Genomic DNA, 16,539 nt, shown 5'->3' with positions numbered 1-16,539 from the left:
CCAACAATCGGTCTTCACCCGTCCAGCCTCTGAGACAGACCTGGGAGAGTTTCTCCCACTGGGTAGAGTAGAGGAGGACTTGCAGTGCCTCAAGTTGGCACATCTGCACTCTGGAGACCATTCCCCTACCCCCTTGCCCCAACTTCAGCGTTAGCCTGAAGGCCCCTTAGCTTTAAGCAGCAGCCAGGGTTGCCCCTTACAGCCCAGAGCAAGGGGGAAGAAGGACCGGAACAAACCAGAGTGCAGCATTTGCACCCACCCAAGGTAGTCGGTGACTGCAAGGCCATCTCTTCTCCCAAGCTCTCAGGCCTCTTACCCCCTCAGCCCTCCAGGATTGGCTCTCAGGTAGTCAGAAACCTGTGCAGGTGCAAAGTTGGGAGGTTGCTTGTGCCAGGGTCGCTATCTGGCTCAGGACGGGGGGTGATGGGGAGGGCCTGATGGCCCCGAGATAGCACTAGGCTGTTCTTTCAGTAACCTTGGCTTCCTGCCCAAGGGAGTAGCACAGGGGGAGGCTTTTCCAAACCAGTAGGTCAGTTCCCACCATGAACCACCCTGGGCGAGGGGCCCCATTCTCAGGGGAAGGAGGGGGAAGAGGCTGGTCCTCCCAGTGGGCAGAGGCGAATCACTCAGCCCTACACCCACTACATATAGCCACCGGTCACAGGCCAGAGAGCCGCCGGGTCAACACACACCATGGGGCGCACGGAGCTGGTGGTCTTTGCCCTTACCTGCTGCCTGGGGGTGGCTACCGCTACTAAGGTAAGCGAGGGGTAGAGCGGAAGGGAGGGAGGGAGCTGACGACTGCTGAGCCCATCATGCTCCTGCCTGGAAATAGCACCTTGCCACGGCTGCACAATTCTCTGTCATGGGAAAAGAGGGGATGGTGGGAAAATCAAGGACCTAAAGGGTGCTGCCATCAGCACCTTTCCCCCTATCATAAAGAACTGCAGTGGGAAGAGAGGTCCTGGAGGAGAAAACAGGGTTAAAATTCATTCATTCATTCAATCGTATTTATTGAGTGCTTACTGTGTGCAGAGCACTGTACTAAGCGCTTGGGAAGTACAAGCTGGCAACATATAGAGACAGTCCCTACCCAACAGTGGGCTCACCTACTTACTCATTGGCACCCCTTAACTCGCTCCCAGCTAGTGGGATCTGCTCCTGCCCACTGTCAGCCCCTCCCCTCAGAACAGGACTCAGGGCTCGGACTGTCAGACCTGATTATCTTGTATAATAATAATGATGGTATTTGTTAAGCTCTTACTATGTGCAAAGCAATCAATCAATCAATCAATCAATCGTATTTATTGAGCGCTTACTATGTGCAGAGCACTGTACTAAGCGCTTGGGAAGTACAAATTGGCATCACATAGAGACAGTCCCTACCCAACAGTGGGCTCACAGTCTAAAAGGGGGAGACAGAGAACTGAACCAAACATACCAACAAAATAAAATAAGTAGGATAGAAAGCACTGTTCTAAGCACTGGGGAGGTTACAAGGTGATCAGGTTGTCCCATGGGGGGGGCTCACAGTTTTAATCCCCATTTTCCAGATGAGGTAACTGAGGCACAGAGAAGTAAAGTGACTTGCCCAAAGTCACACAGCTGACAGTTGGTGGAGCCGGAATTTGAACCCATGACTTCTGACTCCAAAGCCCGGGCTCTTTCCACTGAGCCATGCTGCTTCTCCACTGCTTGTATCCAACCCAGCGCTTAGTTCAGGGCGTAGCACATAAGAAGCACTATTCTTATGAGGAACAGTATATGCCTAGTGGAAATAATAATAATTATGGTATTCGTTAAGTGCTTACTGTAATAAACGCTGGGGCAGATACAAGATCATCAGGTTGGACTCATTCCCTGTCCCACATGGGGCTCATGGTCTCGATCCCCATTTTACAGATGAGGTGACTGAGGTACAGAGAAGTGAAGTGATTTGCCCAAGGTCACACAGCAGACAAGTGGTGGAGCAGAATTAGAACCCATGACCTTCTGACTCCCAGGCCCGTGCTCTTTCCACTAGGTCATGCAGAGTCTGAGGACCTGGGTTCTAATCCCAGCTCTTTCACTTGCCTGATGTGTGATCTGGGGCGAGTTATTTGACTTCTCTGGACCTCAGTCACCTCGTCTGCAAAATGAAGATTCAATACCCATTCTCCCTCCTACTTAGACTGTGAGCTCCATTTAGGACCTCATTATGTTGTATCTACCCCAACGCTTAGTACAATGCTTGACACGTTGTAAACACTTAACAAATGCCGCAATTATTATTAGTAGTAATAGACCAACAGAGACCCACAAGACATAACAAAGAGCTTGTGGTTCTCTTTGTTCATAAGGTTGCAGAGGGGGAGGACCAGGTTTCCCACATCCAAGCCGTCACCAAAACCTGTCAGTCTCACATCCGCAACATCGCCAAGATCCGCCCTTTCCTCTCCATCCAAACCGCTACCCTGTTCGTTCAAGCTCTCATCCTATCCCGTCTGGATTACTGTATCAGCCTCCTCTCCGATCTCCCATCCTCCTGTCTCTCCCCACGTCAATCCATACTTCACGCCGCTGCCCGGATTGTCTTTGTCCAGAAATGCTCTGGGCATGTTACTCCCCTCCTCAAAAATCTCCAGTGGCTACCAATCAACCTACACATCAGGCAGAAACTCCTCACCCTGGGCTTCAAGGCTGTCCATCCCCTCGCCCCCTCCTCCCTCACCTCCCTTCTCTCCTTCTCCAGCCCAGCCCGCACCCTCCGCTCCTCTGCCGCTAATCTCCTCACCGTGCCTCGTTCTCGCCTGTCCTGCCATCGACCCCCGGCCCACATCACCCCCCGGCCTGGAATGCCCTCCCTACCCACATCCGCCAAGCTAGCTCTCTTCCTCTCTTCAAGGCCCTACTGAGAGCTCACCTCCTCCAGGAGGCCTTCCCAGACTGAGCCCCCTCCTTCCTCTCCCCCACCTCCCCCTCTCCATCCCCCCACCTTACCTCCTTCCCTTCCCCACAGCACCTGTATATATGTTTGTGCGTATTTATTACTCTATTTATTTTACTTGTACATATTCTGTTTATTTTGTTAATATGTTTTGTTTTGTTCTCTGTCTCCCCCTTCTAGACTGTGAGCCCACTGTTGGGTAGGGACCGTCGCTATATGTTGCCAGCTTGTACTTTCCAAGCACTTAGTACAGTTCTCTGCACACAGTAAGCGCTCAATAAATACGATTGAATGAATGAATGAATGAATGAACTAAGAAACCCTCTGCATTAGAAGGGGTCCAGATAGGGCTGTGGGGGAGCTGTGCTGGGTGATTGGACCCCTGTAGGCCTGGGCTGGAGGGATGGGGAGAGGGTGGAGACGCTGAGTAGAACGACACCTGAGTAGGTGGTGGGATATGGGTGCTGTGCAGCCCCCCATACTGGCATGGACCACCATCTCCACTCACTGCCTGCCTCCCCCTCTAGACTGTAAGCTTGTGGGCAGGGAAGGTGTCCACCAACTCTGATATATTGTACTCTCCCAAGCACCTAGTGCAGTGTTTTGCACACAGTTAAGCACTCAATACAATTGATTGATTGCTGCAGAGCCATCTTGGCGGACAATCAGCTTGGTAACACCAGTTTGAGCTGGCTGGAATTGTAATTGGGAAAAGTCACCTCTTTTCGACCCAGATTACCCAGAACGTGGACAACAGAGGTTAGCGTGGTTGTGGGCTGCCTCAGGGAGATCCCAGGGGACAGGCCGGAAAGTCCCCTGTAGGATAGGGACTGTGTCCAACTTAACTTTTATCTACCCCCAGCGCTTGAAACAGTGAGATGAGAAGCTTGGTATGGGCAGGGACTGTCTTGGTTATATAGCACTCTCTCAAGTGCTTAGTACAGTGCTCTGCACACAGTAAATGCACAATAAATATGCTTAACAAATACCATAAAAAAGCTGTCCCTGGTAGGGGTCGAGCAGGCTCTAATAATAATAATGATGATGATGGTATTTGTTAAGTGCTTATTGTGTGTCAAGCACTGTTATAAGCTCTGGGGCAAATACAAGCTAATCAGTTTGGACAAAGTCCCTGTCCCACATGGGGCTCACAGTCTTAACCCCGTTTTACAGATGAGGTAACTGAGGCCCAGAGAAAGCTAAGTGAATTGTCCGAGATCCAAAACAGAGCTCCGTATTTTCCCACCCAAAGCCTGTCCTCTACTGGACTTTTCCATCATTGTAGACAGCACCACCATCCTTCCCGTCTCACAAACCCTTAACCTTGGCATTATCCTCGACTCCTCTCTCTCATTCAACCCACATATTCAATCTACCACCAAATCCCATTGGTCTCACCTTAACAACATCACTAAAATCCGTCCTTTCCTCTCCATCCAAACTGCTACCACGTTAATACAATCACTCATCCTAGCCCGCCTAGATTACTGCGTCGGCCTTCTTGCTAACCTCCTGCCTTTCCCTACTTCACTTCAGTCCATACTTCACTCCGCTGCCCGGATCACCTTACTACGGAAACCTTCAGGACACGTAACCCCTCTCCTCAAAAGTCTCCAGTGGTTGCCTATCCACTTCCATCTCAAACAAAAACTCTTCACCATTGGCTTTAAAGCACCCCATCACCTTGACCCCTCCTATCTCAACTCGCTTCTCTCTTATAACCCAGCCCGCACACTTCACTCTGATGCTAGCCTCACCGTGCCTCCATCTCGCCTGTCTCATCGCGGACCCCTGGCCCACGTCCTACCTCTGGCCTGGAACGCCCTCGCTCCTCAAGTCTGCCAGTTACTCTCCCCCTTTTCAAAGTCTTACTGAAGGCACATCTCTTCCAAGAGGCCTTCCCAGACTAAGCCCCGCTTTTCCTCATCTCCCACTCCCTTCTGCGTCGCTTTGACAGCGTGACTCAGTGGAAAGGGCACGGGCTTTGGAGTCAGAGGTCATGGGTTCAAATCCCACCTCCGCCAATTGTCAGCTGTGTGACTTCAGGCAAGTCATTTTACTTCTCTGTGCCTCAGTTACCTCGTCTGTAAAATGGGGATGAAGACTGTGAGCCCCCCGTGGGGCAACCTGATCACCTTGTAACCTCCCCAGTGCTTAGAACAGTGCTTTGCACACAGTAAGTGCTTAATAAATACCATCGTTATTATTATTTTACTTACTCCCTTTACTCTTCCCCCTCGCCCCGCAGCACTTATGCATAGTTCTGTAATTTTATTTACTTATATTGATGTCTGTTTATTTATATTGACGTCTGTCTTCCCCCATCTAGACTGTGAGCTCGTTGTGAGCAGGGAATTGTCACTCTCTATTGCTGTATTGTACTTTCCCAAGTGCTTAGTTCAGTGCTCTGCACACAGTAAGCGCTTAATAAATAAAATTGAATGAATGAATGAATGATGAAGTCACACAGCTGACAAGTGGCAGAGCCGGGATTAGAACTCAGGCCCTTCTGATTCTCAGATCCATGCTCTATCCACCAGGCCACACTACTACAACTGCCACCTTCTGTTGGTCAGGAAGCAGGTGGTGTGTCAGAACCCTCACAGAGGTGACGGGCAGACCCGCTCCAGTTTGTTGTGGGCAGAGATTGTGTTTACCAGCTCTGTTGTATTGTACTCTCCTGAGAGCTTAGTACAGTGCTCTGCACTTAGTAAGCACTCAGTAAATTCGATTGACTGATGGATTATTGCTAAGCCTGGTTTGGGCCCTCTGCCCTACAGCTTGGGGTCGTGTACACCGAAGGAGGCTTTGTCGAAGGTGTCAACAAGAAGCTGGGCCTCTTTGGTGACTATGTGGATATCTTCCGAGGCATCCCCTTCGCTGCCACCCCCAAAAACCTGGAGGCCCCCAAGCCGCATCCTGGCTGGCAAGGTACAGAAGTTTGGGGCGTTCCGAGCAAGCGGGGGCAACGGGGAATGGAAAGGAAGTGGAAAAAGAAGGGGGAAAGGGAGGATTCTAGACTTTAAGCTTGCTGTGGGCAGGGAACATCTTTACCAACTCTGTTATACTGTACTCTCCCAAGAACTTAGTTCAGTGCTCGGAACACAGTACGCACTCAACAAATACAATTGACTGATTCCTAATTTCCCCACCATCAGTCCGCGGGGGCTGGGGGACGAGGACACCTCTCACCCACTCTTCTCCCCCTTCAGTTTACTCTATAGTACTCTCCCCAGGGCTTAGTACAGTGCTTTGCCTAGAGGAAGTGTTCAATAAATACCCTTGATTGATCGACAGGAACTCTGAAGGCCAAGGAGTTCAAGAAGCGCTGCCTGCAGGCCACCCTTACCCAGAAAGAAACCTACGGCGATGAGGACTGTCTGTACCTGAACATCTGGGTCCCTCAGGGGAAAAAAGAAGGTTTGGAGCCACGGAGGGCAAACTGGGAGGGTGGGGGAAGGGAAGGGGAATGGGGAGAGGCTCTGGCCTGGATTAACCAGTGTAAATGGGATGATTGGACCACCGGAACCAGAGGGCCCGAGAGAGACCTGGGAAGGAGCGAGACTCCAGCCCTGACCTAATCCCAGTCAGGACTCTGATTTCCTGGAGGCCCAGGAGGCCGAGGCGAGTGAGTAGGAAGTAATACAGAAGTTAGACTAGAAGAGAAGCAGCATGGCTTAGTGGATAGGTTATGGGCCTGGGAGTTGGAAGTACCTGGGTTCTAATCCCGGATCCGCCACATGTCTGTGTGACTTTGGGCGTCACTTCACTTCTCTGTGCCTCAGTTACCTCATCTGTAAAAAAATGGGGATTAAGAGCGTGAGCCCAATTCAGGACAGGGACTGTGTCCAACCTGCTTAACTTGTATCTACCCCGAGGCTTAGAACAGTGCTTGGGACAAAGCAAGTGCTTAACAAGTACCCCTAATTGTTATTATTATCATTTTTAAAGCTTTGATCCCATCCGTCCGTCCGTCTTCCCGTCAGTGGGTTTGCTCTGAGCATTCCCTGAGTGCAGGGTCCTGGGCTGGGAGCTGGGGTGGGAGAAAGGAAAGGAAGGCAGGATGCAGCCCTGGCTCCCAGCCCTCCTGCTTCTCTTGCCCCTCTCTCAGTCTCCCGGAACCTGCCTGTGATGATCTGGATCTACGGGGGCGCTTTCCTGATGGGCTCCGGCCACGGGGCCAACTTCCTCAAAAACTACCTGTACGACGGCGAAGAGATCGCCACCCGCGGCAACGTCATCGTCGTCACCTTCAACTACCGCGTGGGGCCCCTCGGCTTCCTCAGCACTGGAGACTCCAACCTGCCAGGTAGACCCGGCCCTGGAAAGCAGGTAGCTCAGGGGTGGGAGACACGCTCCCCTCTCCCCCACAACTCTGATGCCTGGAGATCGCCCACCTTCCATCCCATCCGCTGGAGAAATCAATCAATCAGTAGTATTTATTGCTCACTCACTGTGTGCAGAGCACTTTACTCATGAAGCAGCGTGGCTCAGTGGAAAGAGCACGGGTTTTGGAGTCAGAGGTCATGGGTTCAAATCCTGGCTCCGCCAACTGTCAGCTGTGTGACTTTGGGCAAGTCATTTAACTTTTCTGTGCCTCAGTTACCTCATCTGTAAAATGGGGATGAAGACTGTGAGCCCCCCGTGGGACAACCTCATCACCTCGTAACCTCCCCAGCGCTTAGAACAGTGCTTTGCACATAGTAAGCACTTAATAAATGCCATCATTATTATTTACTCAGCGCTTGGGAGAGTAGAATACAACAGAGCTTGTACATCCATTCTCTACCCACAAGGAGAAACCCAAAGAAACGATAGGGAATCCAAAAGCCAACTTTGCTCTTGCGTCCACTGCCATAGGCAGAAAGAAGCAGCTTCTTCTCTCAATGGCTGAGGTTGTATAGGGGAGAGGGGTAGGAGGGGGAAGGAGCCCCGGGCTCTATCATGGCTTGTGGGGGTGGTCAACTCTCCTCTGGTGGCTAGAGGGTGTGCCACATCCCCCTCCTCCTTCCCTGATGGCCACCTCCCCTGGCACAGGAAACTTTGGGCTGAAGGATCAGCACATGGCCATCGCCTGGGTGAAGAGAAACATCGCGGCCTTTGGTGGGGACCCCAACAAAATCACGATCTTTGGGGAATCAGCCGGCGGAGTCAGCGTCAGCCTGCAGGTGTGGGCTCTCCCCTCCCTGCCCCTCTCCAGACAGCCCATGCCCTGGGGTGGGGGTGAGGGTGGGGGGATGGGAGCTGGAGACACGGCCCATCCTGGAGGGGGGCTAGGGGCGATGGTCTGGAGGGCCGTAGTTCCACCCAGAACCAACTCCTCGCCCCTGTCGACCCAGGCCATTTGTTCCAGGCAGAGTCACAGCCACCCTGGGAGGGAGGGTGGGAGGGCATGGGGTGAGAAGGGAGGAAGTGGGTAAAAGGGAATGGAGGAGGTGGAGAGAGAGGGTGAGGGAGACCACTGGGGCTGTCCTTCTTGCAGACCCTCAGCCCTTACAATAAGGGTCTTATCAACCGAGCCATCAGCCAGAGCGGGGTGGGCCTTTGCCCCTGGGCCATCCAGAGGAACCCACTCTCCTGGGCCAAGGAGGTAAGAGTACCAAGCCTGCAGGGAGGGAGGGTGAGAAAGAGGAAGGGAGGGAGGGAAGGGATTCCAGCTCCTGGTGATCCCCCAGGCCTGGCTGTTCAACGGAGTTGGGAAAGGAAGTGGCTAGGGCTTCCCTCCCAGCTTTGAGCTTTTTGGATCCACCTCTGTTCTGGCTCAACTACATATCACAGACATTCACTTTGGGTTGAGGAATACCCTGTTGCATCCACTCGGGCAAATCCCAGCCGGAACATCACCTGGTGGGGCGAGTTCCAGGGCCGCTGCCCCCTTCCCCTCCCCCATCACTCGGGTCACCTCGGATCCTGCCCGGAACTGCTGAGGCGCGGCACTGGGGCCTCCCTCTCCTTGGCAGATTGCAAAGAAGGTGGGCTGCCCCACAGACGACACCGCCAAGCTGGCCAACTGCCTGAAAGTCACCGACCCCCGGGCTCTGACGCTGGCCTTTTTTCTACCCCTGGTCGGACTGGAAAGTGAGTGGTCCAGGCAAGAGGGGAGGGGAGGGATGCTGGGGACAGGGAAAAGGGACACCTGCTTTAGGGGGAGGGAGGGTACCCAGTGGCAGCAACAAGGCCGGGGCAGCCGTGTTTTAATAATAATAATTTTGGTATTAAGAGCTCACTGGGTGTCAAACCCTGTTCTAAGCGCTGGGGTAGATACAAGGTAATCAGGTTGGACAAAGGCCATGTCCTACATGGGGCTCACAGTCTTAATCCCCATTTTCCAGATGAGGTAACTGAGGCCCAGAGAAGTGAAGTGACTTGCCCAAGGTCACACAGCAGACATGTGGCAGAGTCGGGATTAGAACCCATGTCTTCTGGCTCCCAGGCCCGGGCTCTTTCCACTAAGCTATGCTTTGTAGATGGCTTCAGGCACTCCCACCCCCAAGGTTTAAGTCCAGGCCCCCGTTATTCCCCGGACACCCACCTGATTCCCAGTGATCCATGGTGTCCAGAAAGACTGGCCATCCAGCTCTCTGTGCCTCCCCAGAGGACAGACAAACAGAAATAGACTCTGGCAGCAAGAGAGACCTTGGCCAAGTTCAGAGAAGAACTTCCTAATAGTAAATGTTACCGGGATGGGAAAAGGGGTGCTTGGAGACCTTAAAGGATAGGCTAATCCACTGAGCACTCACCTCCTCCAAGAGGCCTTCCCAGACTGAGCCCCCTTTTTCCTCTCCTCCTCCCCATCCCCCCCGCCCTACCTCCTTCCCCTCCCCACAGCACCTATATATATATATTTGTACAGCTTTATTACTCTATTTTACTTGTACATATTTACTATTCTATTTATTTTGTTAATGATATACATTTAGCTTTAATTCTATTGGTTCTGACAACCTGACACCTGTCCACATGTTTTGTTGTCTGTTTCCCCCTTCTAGACTATGAGCCAGTTGTTGGGTAGGGACCATCTCTATACGTTGCCGACTTGTACTTCCCAAGCGCTTAGGCCAGTGCTCGGCACACAGTAAACGCTCAATAAATACGATTGAATGAATGAATGAATGCAGAAAGAAAAACTAGAATTAAAACACAATGTCACTCCACCCCCTACCATCATCCTAGGGGAGACCAGGGTTCTGGACTGAATGGGGTTGAAGAGGGGTGAGCCCAAACACTGAAAATGCTGGGCAATCAAGCAGGGCCTCGGGGGAGAATAAAACGGGAGCTGGGGGGCTGTGGGAGCTGGGCATCCAAAAGACAGCAGACAGTAGGGGCTGAGCGGCACAGTCCCTTTCTGCTGCCCTCTACTCCCATGCAGCACTTTCCCTCACAGAATCACCATTACAGAAATTTTTCTTTTACTAGAGCTGAGTTCAGGCCAGTTGACTTCCCTACCTCCGGCTCTGGGCCGGCTGGACTACAGTTCGGCCCAGAAGTTGGGGGCTAGATGTCTCCACCGAACGACCCAGATGGTGGGGGATAACAGGCCTTCAAAGCCACCTCCCTCCTCCCTCCAGAACCCCTGCTCTCTTACCTCGGCTTCCTGCCCGTCATCGACGGAGACTTTATTCCCGAGGAGCCCGCCAACCTCTTCGCCAACACCGCCGACATCGACTATATAGCGGGCACAAACAACATGGACGGGCATATCTTCAGCAGTTTAGACTTGCCCGCTATCGACCAGCCCTCCATGAACATGGCTCCGTGAGTGGGGGCGGAGAGGAAGGGAGGCCGGAGGTGGGGGTGAGTGGGGCCCGGCCTCTATGTCAAGCCCTTGGCCATTGGCCGGGAGCCCCATTGGATGGGGGCTTGGTCTGAGGCCGGAGAGCTCTGTGGCGGCGGGATAGCCAGAATTGAGAATCCTGGGCCTGCTCGGGATCTACAGGGAGCAGTTTTACCAGCTGGTGGCCGACCTCACCAAGCCCAAGGGGGTCTCCGGGGCCAATGCCACCTTTGAACAATACACCCAGACGTGGAACCGTGACACCACCCAGGACAACATGAAGAAGACTGTGGTCGACTTTGAAACAGACATCCTCTTCCTGATTCCCACCAAGCTGGCGCTGAAGCTGCACAGGGAAAATGCCAAGTGAGAGCAAGGGGGATGGCGGAATGGGGCAGCCTGGATCCTGTCCCACCTTATGTTTCAGAGCAGCGATCTCTCCCCCTCGGTCCCTTTACCCTCCTCCTCGCTGCTCACATTTTCTGGCCTCGTCGGGGCCTTGAGCTGCCCAGGGACTGCTGCCCTGTCCCCTTCAGGCCTTGCTGATCTTTCCCCTGGCTCCAGACCTTAGACCCTGGGCTGGGCAAAATGGCCAGTTAGCATTTGATTTGAGAGTGGTGACATACCCGAGGGAACCTCCCCGCCTCCAGTCAAGACCATGTCTAGACCCTCCCCTATGGAGGCTGTAACAACCCCCATTTTAATCGTTAAACATTTGGACTGTCAGTTCCTTCAGTCTAACCTGATTCCTCCCTTTTCTCTCATCTGGCCCCCAGTGGGGAAATAAAAAGTGAGAAAGCACAGTTGATCACTGCCTCCTAAAACCCATCCATGAGCAGGAGAGAGCAATCCCCAACCCTCAACCTTCTCTTCTCCAGTCTAAGCACCCCAGCCCCTTTAGCCTATCCCTTTTAGCTTAGCAGGCAGGGCCTGTCTCTCTCCCCACTAGCCCTACTTGCTTCCCATGCCCCTCTCTCTGGCACACCCACTCACCTGGGCCTCTCCTTCTGCCCCAGTGACTCAGTGGGTTGATGCTGACATCCCTCTCAACTGGATTTTAATCCCAGTTTTCGCTTGTCCACTGTGTGACCTTGGACAAAGCCACTTGATTTCTCGGAGCCTCAGTTTCCTCATCCGTAGAACAGGGATTCAATACCCTTTCTCCCTCCTACTTAGACTATGAGCCTTATGTGGGATGGGGACTGTGTCCCACGTGATTAACTTGTATCTACCCCAGTGCTTAGAACAGCTCTTAGTCCATTGTAAGTGCTTAAATACATGGCATAGTGGATAGAGCACAGCCCTGGGAGTCAGATCAGTTCTAATCCCGGCTCTGCCACTTATCTGCTTTATGACCTTGGGCAAGTCACTTTATTTCTCTGTGCCTCAGTTACCTCAAATGTAAAATAACTGAGATCGAGCTCGCTGTGGGACAGGGACTGTGTCCAACCTGATTTGCTCGTATCCAACCCAGTGCTTAGTACAGCGCCTGGCACATAGTAAGCACTTAATTCCATAATTATTCTTATTATTCTTCCCCAGAAGTGGCAAGACCTACAACTACCTGTTCTCCCATCCCTCCCGCATGCCCGTCTACCCCAAATGGGTGGGGGCCGACCACGCCGATGACATCCAGTACGTCTTTGGAAAACCCTTTGCCACGCCCCTGGGCTACCGGCTCCAGGACAGGACCGTCTCCAAGAACATGATTGCCTACTGGACCAACTTCGCCAGAAGCGGGTAAGGTGGCAGCGGCTCCCAGCACAGCGTGCCCAGTCCCAGTCCCTCCCAGAGAGTGCTCAGAATTCACACTTGGGGAGAAAAGCCTACAAATCCCCACAGGCTCTCTGTGTGTGACCTAAGGAAAGTCACTTAATTCTCCAGACCTCAATTTCTCCATCCCTAGGAGAGAAAGGAAGTGTTAATCCCTATTACTCCCTACCCTCAGGGCCAGTGTGAGATGGCAAGTGAAAAAATAAACAAATAAAGGCAGAAAGCGTGTGGAGCCTCGGACATTTGTGGATTTTGTCCTGATGGGAGAGGCTGCTGGATTCTAAGGCAGCGTGACTGCAACTGGCATGGACTCTAGGGATAAAAGGAAGAAAAGTCCCAAAGGTGAAGGCCTCCAAAGTTAGATTAAACCCAGCTGAAAACTCTCAACTCCACAGGACACCAGGAGAAAGGATTCAAAGTCAGGGTTTCACTCAGAGTAGGAAGGGTCTCAGAACAGACAGCAAGAGGGTAAGAATGGACCTGGGGTGGGAAGGAGAGGGCAGGAGAGGAACCCGGATCCCTCCGATGCCTCCCTCACCCGGGCCGGCCCTCCCTTGGTAGGGACCCCAACCAGGGCAATTTAGCCGTGCCTGCCCGCTGGGCTGCATACACCAATGAGAACGGCAACTACCTGGAAATCAACAATAACATCAACGCCAACTCCTTGAAGCAGCACCTGAGGAACAACTTCATGACCTTCTGGAGCCAGACCTTCTTGAATCTGACGAGTGTGGACTTCGATGAGGAGTAAACTCTGCCCTCCCCGCCTATGCCATGCCCGGAGCCTGTGTGGAAGTAGGCTGACTCTTCTGCCCCCATCTCATGCTTTGAATAAAGCCATTACACTGCCTCTTGGCTGTCTGTCTGCCTGCCTCGCCTTGGGTATAATAATGATGGCATTTGTTAAGCGCTTACTATGTGCAAAGCACTGTTCCAAGCGCAGGGGAGGATACAAGGTGATCAGGTTGCCCCACGTAGGGCTCACAGTCTTCATCCCTATTTTACAGATGAGGGAACTGAGGCATGGAGAAGTTACGTGACCTGCCCAAAGTCACCCAGCTGACAAGTGGCAGAGCCGGGACTAGAATCCATGATCTCTGACTCCCAAGCCCGTGCTCTTTCCACTGAGCCACGCCGCTTCTTGGGAACAGACCCCAGACCAGCCCTTTGGTCAGGAGCAATAAGCTTCCTGCCTCTCTCCCTGACTCTCCCAGGGCCTAGCAGGTTGGTCTGTGGCCCGGTATTCAATCCCCAACTCCTCTTTCGACGGGGCCTAACCTAACTCTGGGGGAGGCGGGCAAGGGACGGAGGAAGCAGCATGTCCTTCTTTTCATCACACTGGGACAAAGATGAGTCCTCACCGCCCCCCCGGCCTAGCCCTGCTAGGCTAAAGTTCCAGGCAGAGCGGAGAGGACCCAGGCCTAGTTACAACTCTTTCCGTGGCAACTGACACGGCTCCCCCAGGGAGAAACCCCCAACCCGGAGAGAAAACAGCATCCCACCTGTCCAGGCTTGGCCTCTATTGCCCAAATGGGGAAACAGCGGGAGCTGGGCTCTTCCCTCAGCTGCTGGGGGATTCTGATTGCGGGATCTTAGCTGGGCAGCTCTTCCCTGAGGGGTAAGGGGGATAGGAGTGGAGTTGTCCAATCTCCACAGAAACCTGATAGTAAGTCGGTCAGAGACCACCTGAGAAGCAGCGTGGCTCAGTGGAAAGAGCACGGGCTTTGGAGTCCAATCTCGGCTCCACCAACTGTCAGCTGTGTGACTTTGGGGAAGTCATTTCACTTCTCTGGGCCTCATCTGTAAAATGGGGATGAAGACTGTGAGCTCCCCGTGGGACAACCTGATCACCTTGTAACCTCTCCAGCGCTTAGAACAGTGCTTTGCACAGAGTAAGCGCTTAATAAATGCCATTACTATTATTATTATTACCTGACCCTGCCATACTAACAGAAAGGAATCTCAGCTCTGCGTCTGCATTCAGCTTCACCTTGGGGGCCTGGGCCAGGTGGCAGCTATGCTATGTCCACCCCACGCCTGGCAGAATAGAAGGTCGTCCCTGGCCGGGTCATGGGAGGGGATGTCTGAGGACTGGATGATGGCATCACCCACACCGACACAGGGCCATTTCCCAACAACCTCTGTCCTCTACCCCAGGAGACCCGCAGGGCTTAGTGGTTAATGGGCAGCCCGGGTGTCAGTTCAGGGACAGAGTATGGGCAATCTGGCCATTGCTATAGCGCTCCCGTCCAGTGGGTACTGTAGCCTACCCTGCTACTACGATGGAAGCAAGGAGATAGGTGGAAGGGTGCCTGAGGTCAGCAAGAGGCAGGTGAGTTTACCATCAACCCACTCCCTGGGCCAAAGCTGCTGCTCAGCTCCATCTGCGGATAACCAGGAGGGGACTGTAGACAACAAGAAGACAGAACAACACTGCTGTCCAGTGGTGTAACAGGATTTAGTAGAATGTACAGGTCTAACGTTCTCTATTTACATCCAATAAATATCGCCCCCCCAAAAGTCAGTAAACATTTCTTTTTTTACAAAAAAAAATCCAGTAACTTCCCCTCCCCCGACCCCAGCTCCCCGTCCCCTCCTCATCATGTGAAATCTAGAAAGCCCAGCGTCAGTGGCATTTTGTTGAGTGAGTGGCAGAGTCCCGGGTCGGCGCGGCCCCCACCCCGTCCCAGCCCCGGCCCAGGTGAGTCGTGCGTCTGTCTCTATTTACAAAGTGCCGCCGGAGGGCGAGTGGCCCGGCTCCTTCCCTGGGTGGTCTCCTCGCTGGGATGTGCATTGCGACAGAGTCCCTGGGGATGGGATCTTTGGTGCAGGTCAGAAAGGCTGGAGCTCTGGCATCAGGCTGGTGGCGCAGGACGGGGAGGGAAAAGTGAGAAAACTTCACTAAAAAGTGACCGTGGAGAGGTGAGGCGGAGGGCTGGTGAGGGGACACGAGAGCATAGGGTGGTGGTGAGATGGCATGGTACAGGAACGGTCTGCAGGGTGGACAGGGAGGAGAGTGGGAAGGAAACAGTCAAAGTCAAAGAGGGTAGTGCCAGTCGAGTGCCCCGTGGGCAGGGGCCCTCAGCCCCGAACGGGGAGGGATTGGTCCGAAGTGCAGCGCCCGTGTGCCTCCCCCCTGGCCTGGCTCGTCTGTCCTCACAGGCAGGAAGGCAGGGATGGGCAGGAGACGGTGCCCGTTGGCAACGTTCCTTGGCAATCGTCCAGTCCTCTGCTTCTTGGAAAGCAGAAAGGCACCTAAGGCACAGGGGCGGCTCGTGGGACCGGTCAGCCTGGGTCCCCGAGGCTTCATACCGGGCAGCGAATAAAAGCAAACCGCTTAGAACAAGTCCCAAGGAAACCTGAAGTTCTACAAAGAGTCTCTGTCCGGCCGGGGCGAGCCCCTGCCCCCGCCCCGGCCTCGATCCACCCCCGGGGCGTTCCTGCCCGGTTTCACCAAGTGCTGATTTGAGGGCCCAGGGGCTCCTCTCAGGCTTCGCCCGATGGCCACAGGGGCTGGGGGTGGCGGGAAGGCCCGGAGCCGCCCCCACCCCCCGGGGCGGGTGGACAGCTGGAGGGAGGAGTGTCAGGTCAGGTCAGAAGATCCCCTTGGCGATCTTGAGTCCCTTCTGTTTCATCCTGGGAAGGGTGGAGCTGGCTCCGTGTCTGACCTTCACCCCCTTGCTGAAGCCTCTCTTCTTCAGGACGAAGTCGTAGTTGGCAGCAGAGTTCATGGCGTAGAAGACGTTGGCATTGTCGGGGATCTTCAACTCTGGGGGTGGGCGGCAGGGAGAGAGAGTGCCAGGGATCTTAGCTCGGTCTCACCCACGGGCCGGGGCCGGTCGCGGAGCCAGTGGGGGCAAAGTCACAAGTGGCCAACTGGGGAGGGACGGTGGGGCGGAGGGCGGATGAGGATACTGTTTGTCCTCTAGTTGCCACAGATAGCAGAAAAGGGGGGAATGCCACCTCAGGCCTGCTAGCGGTAAACCAATTGGAACTAGGTTGGCCTCAGGGCATCTCCTGGAGGGGGAAGAGGGTGTGGGCCTACCTGGAAGCAGATCCTAGGGGG

General features: G+C 53.7%; 2 protein-coding genes across 2 annotated transcripts in view; one reads left to right on the top strand and one right to left on the bottom strand.

The window, feature by feature from the left end:
• Positions 1–693: 693 nt before the first annotated feature.
• On the top strand, positions 694–15,937 carry CEL (carboxyl ester lipase). The gene is given in 13 exon segments (XM_038745670.1): positions 694–759; positions 5,707–5,857; positions 6,224–6,346; positions 7,038–7,235; positions 7,964–8,094; positions 8,409–8,516; positions 8,887–9,004; positions 10,495–10,681; positions 10,863–11,066; positions 12,243–12,440; positions 13,035–13,268; positions 14,727–14,805; positions 15,815–15,937. Coding segments are annotated over 13 exon segments (1,920 nt in total).
• RALGDS (ral guanine nucleotide dissociation stimulator) overlaps positions 14,913–16,539 on the bottom strand; it is a 49,394-nt gene continuing 47,767 nt past the window's right edge. Inside the window, exon 31 of the mRNA XM_038745669.1 lies at positions 14,913–16,242. Coding sequence (XP_038601597.1) covers positions 16,067–16,242 — 176 coding nt within the window. The 3' untranslated portion in view covers positions 14,913–16,066. The remainder of the gene's footprint in view (positions 16,243–16,539) is intronic.

The sequence above is a fragment of the Tachyglossus aculeatus genome, chromosome 4, assembly GCF_015852505.1.
Source record: "Tachyglossus aculeatus isolate mTacAcu1 chromosome 4, mTacAcu1.pri, whole genome shotgun sequence".
Lineage (NCBI taxonomy): Eukaryota > Metazoa > Chordata > Mammalia > Monotremata > Tachyglossidae > Tachyglossus > Tachyglossus aculeatus.
The sequence above is the reverse complement of the archived record's forward strand: the minus strand, read 5'-3'. Positions and strand labels throughout refer to the sequence as shown.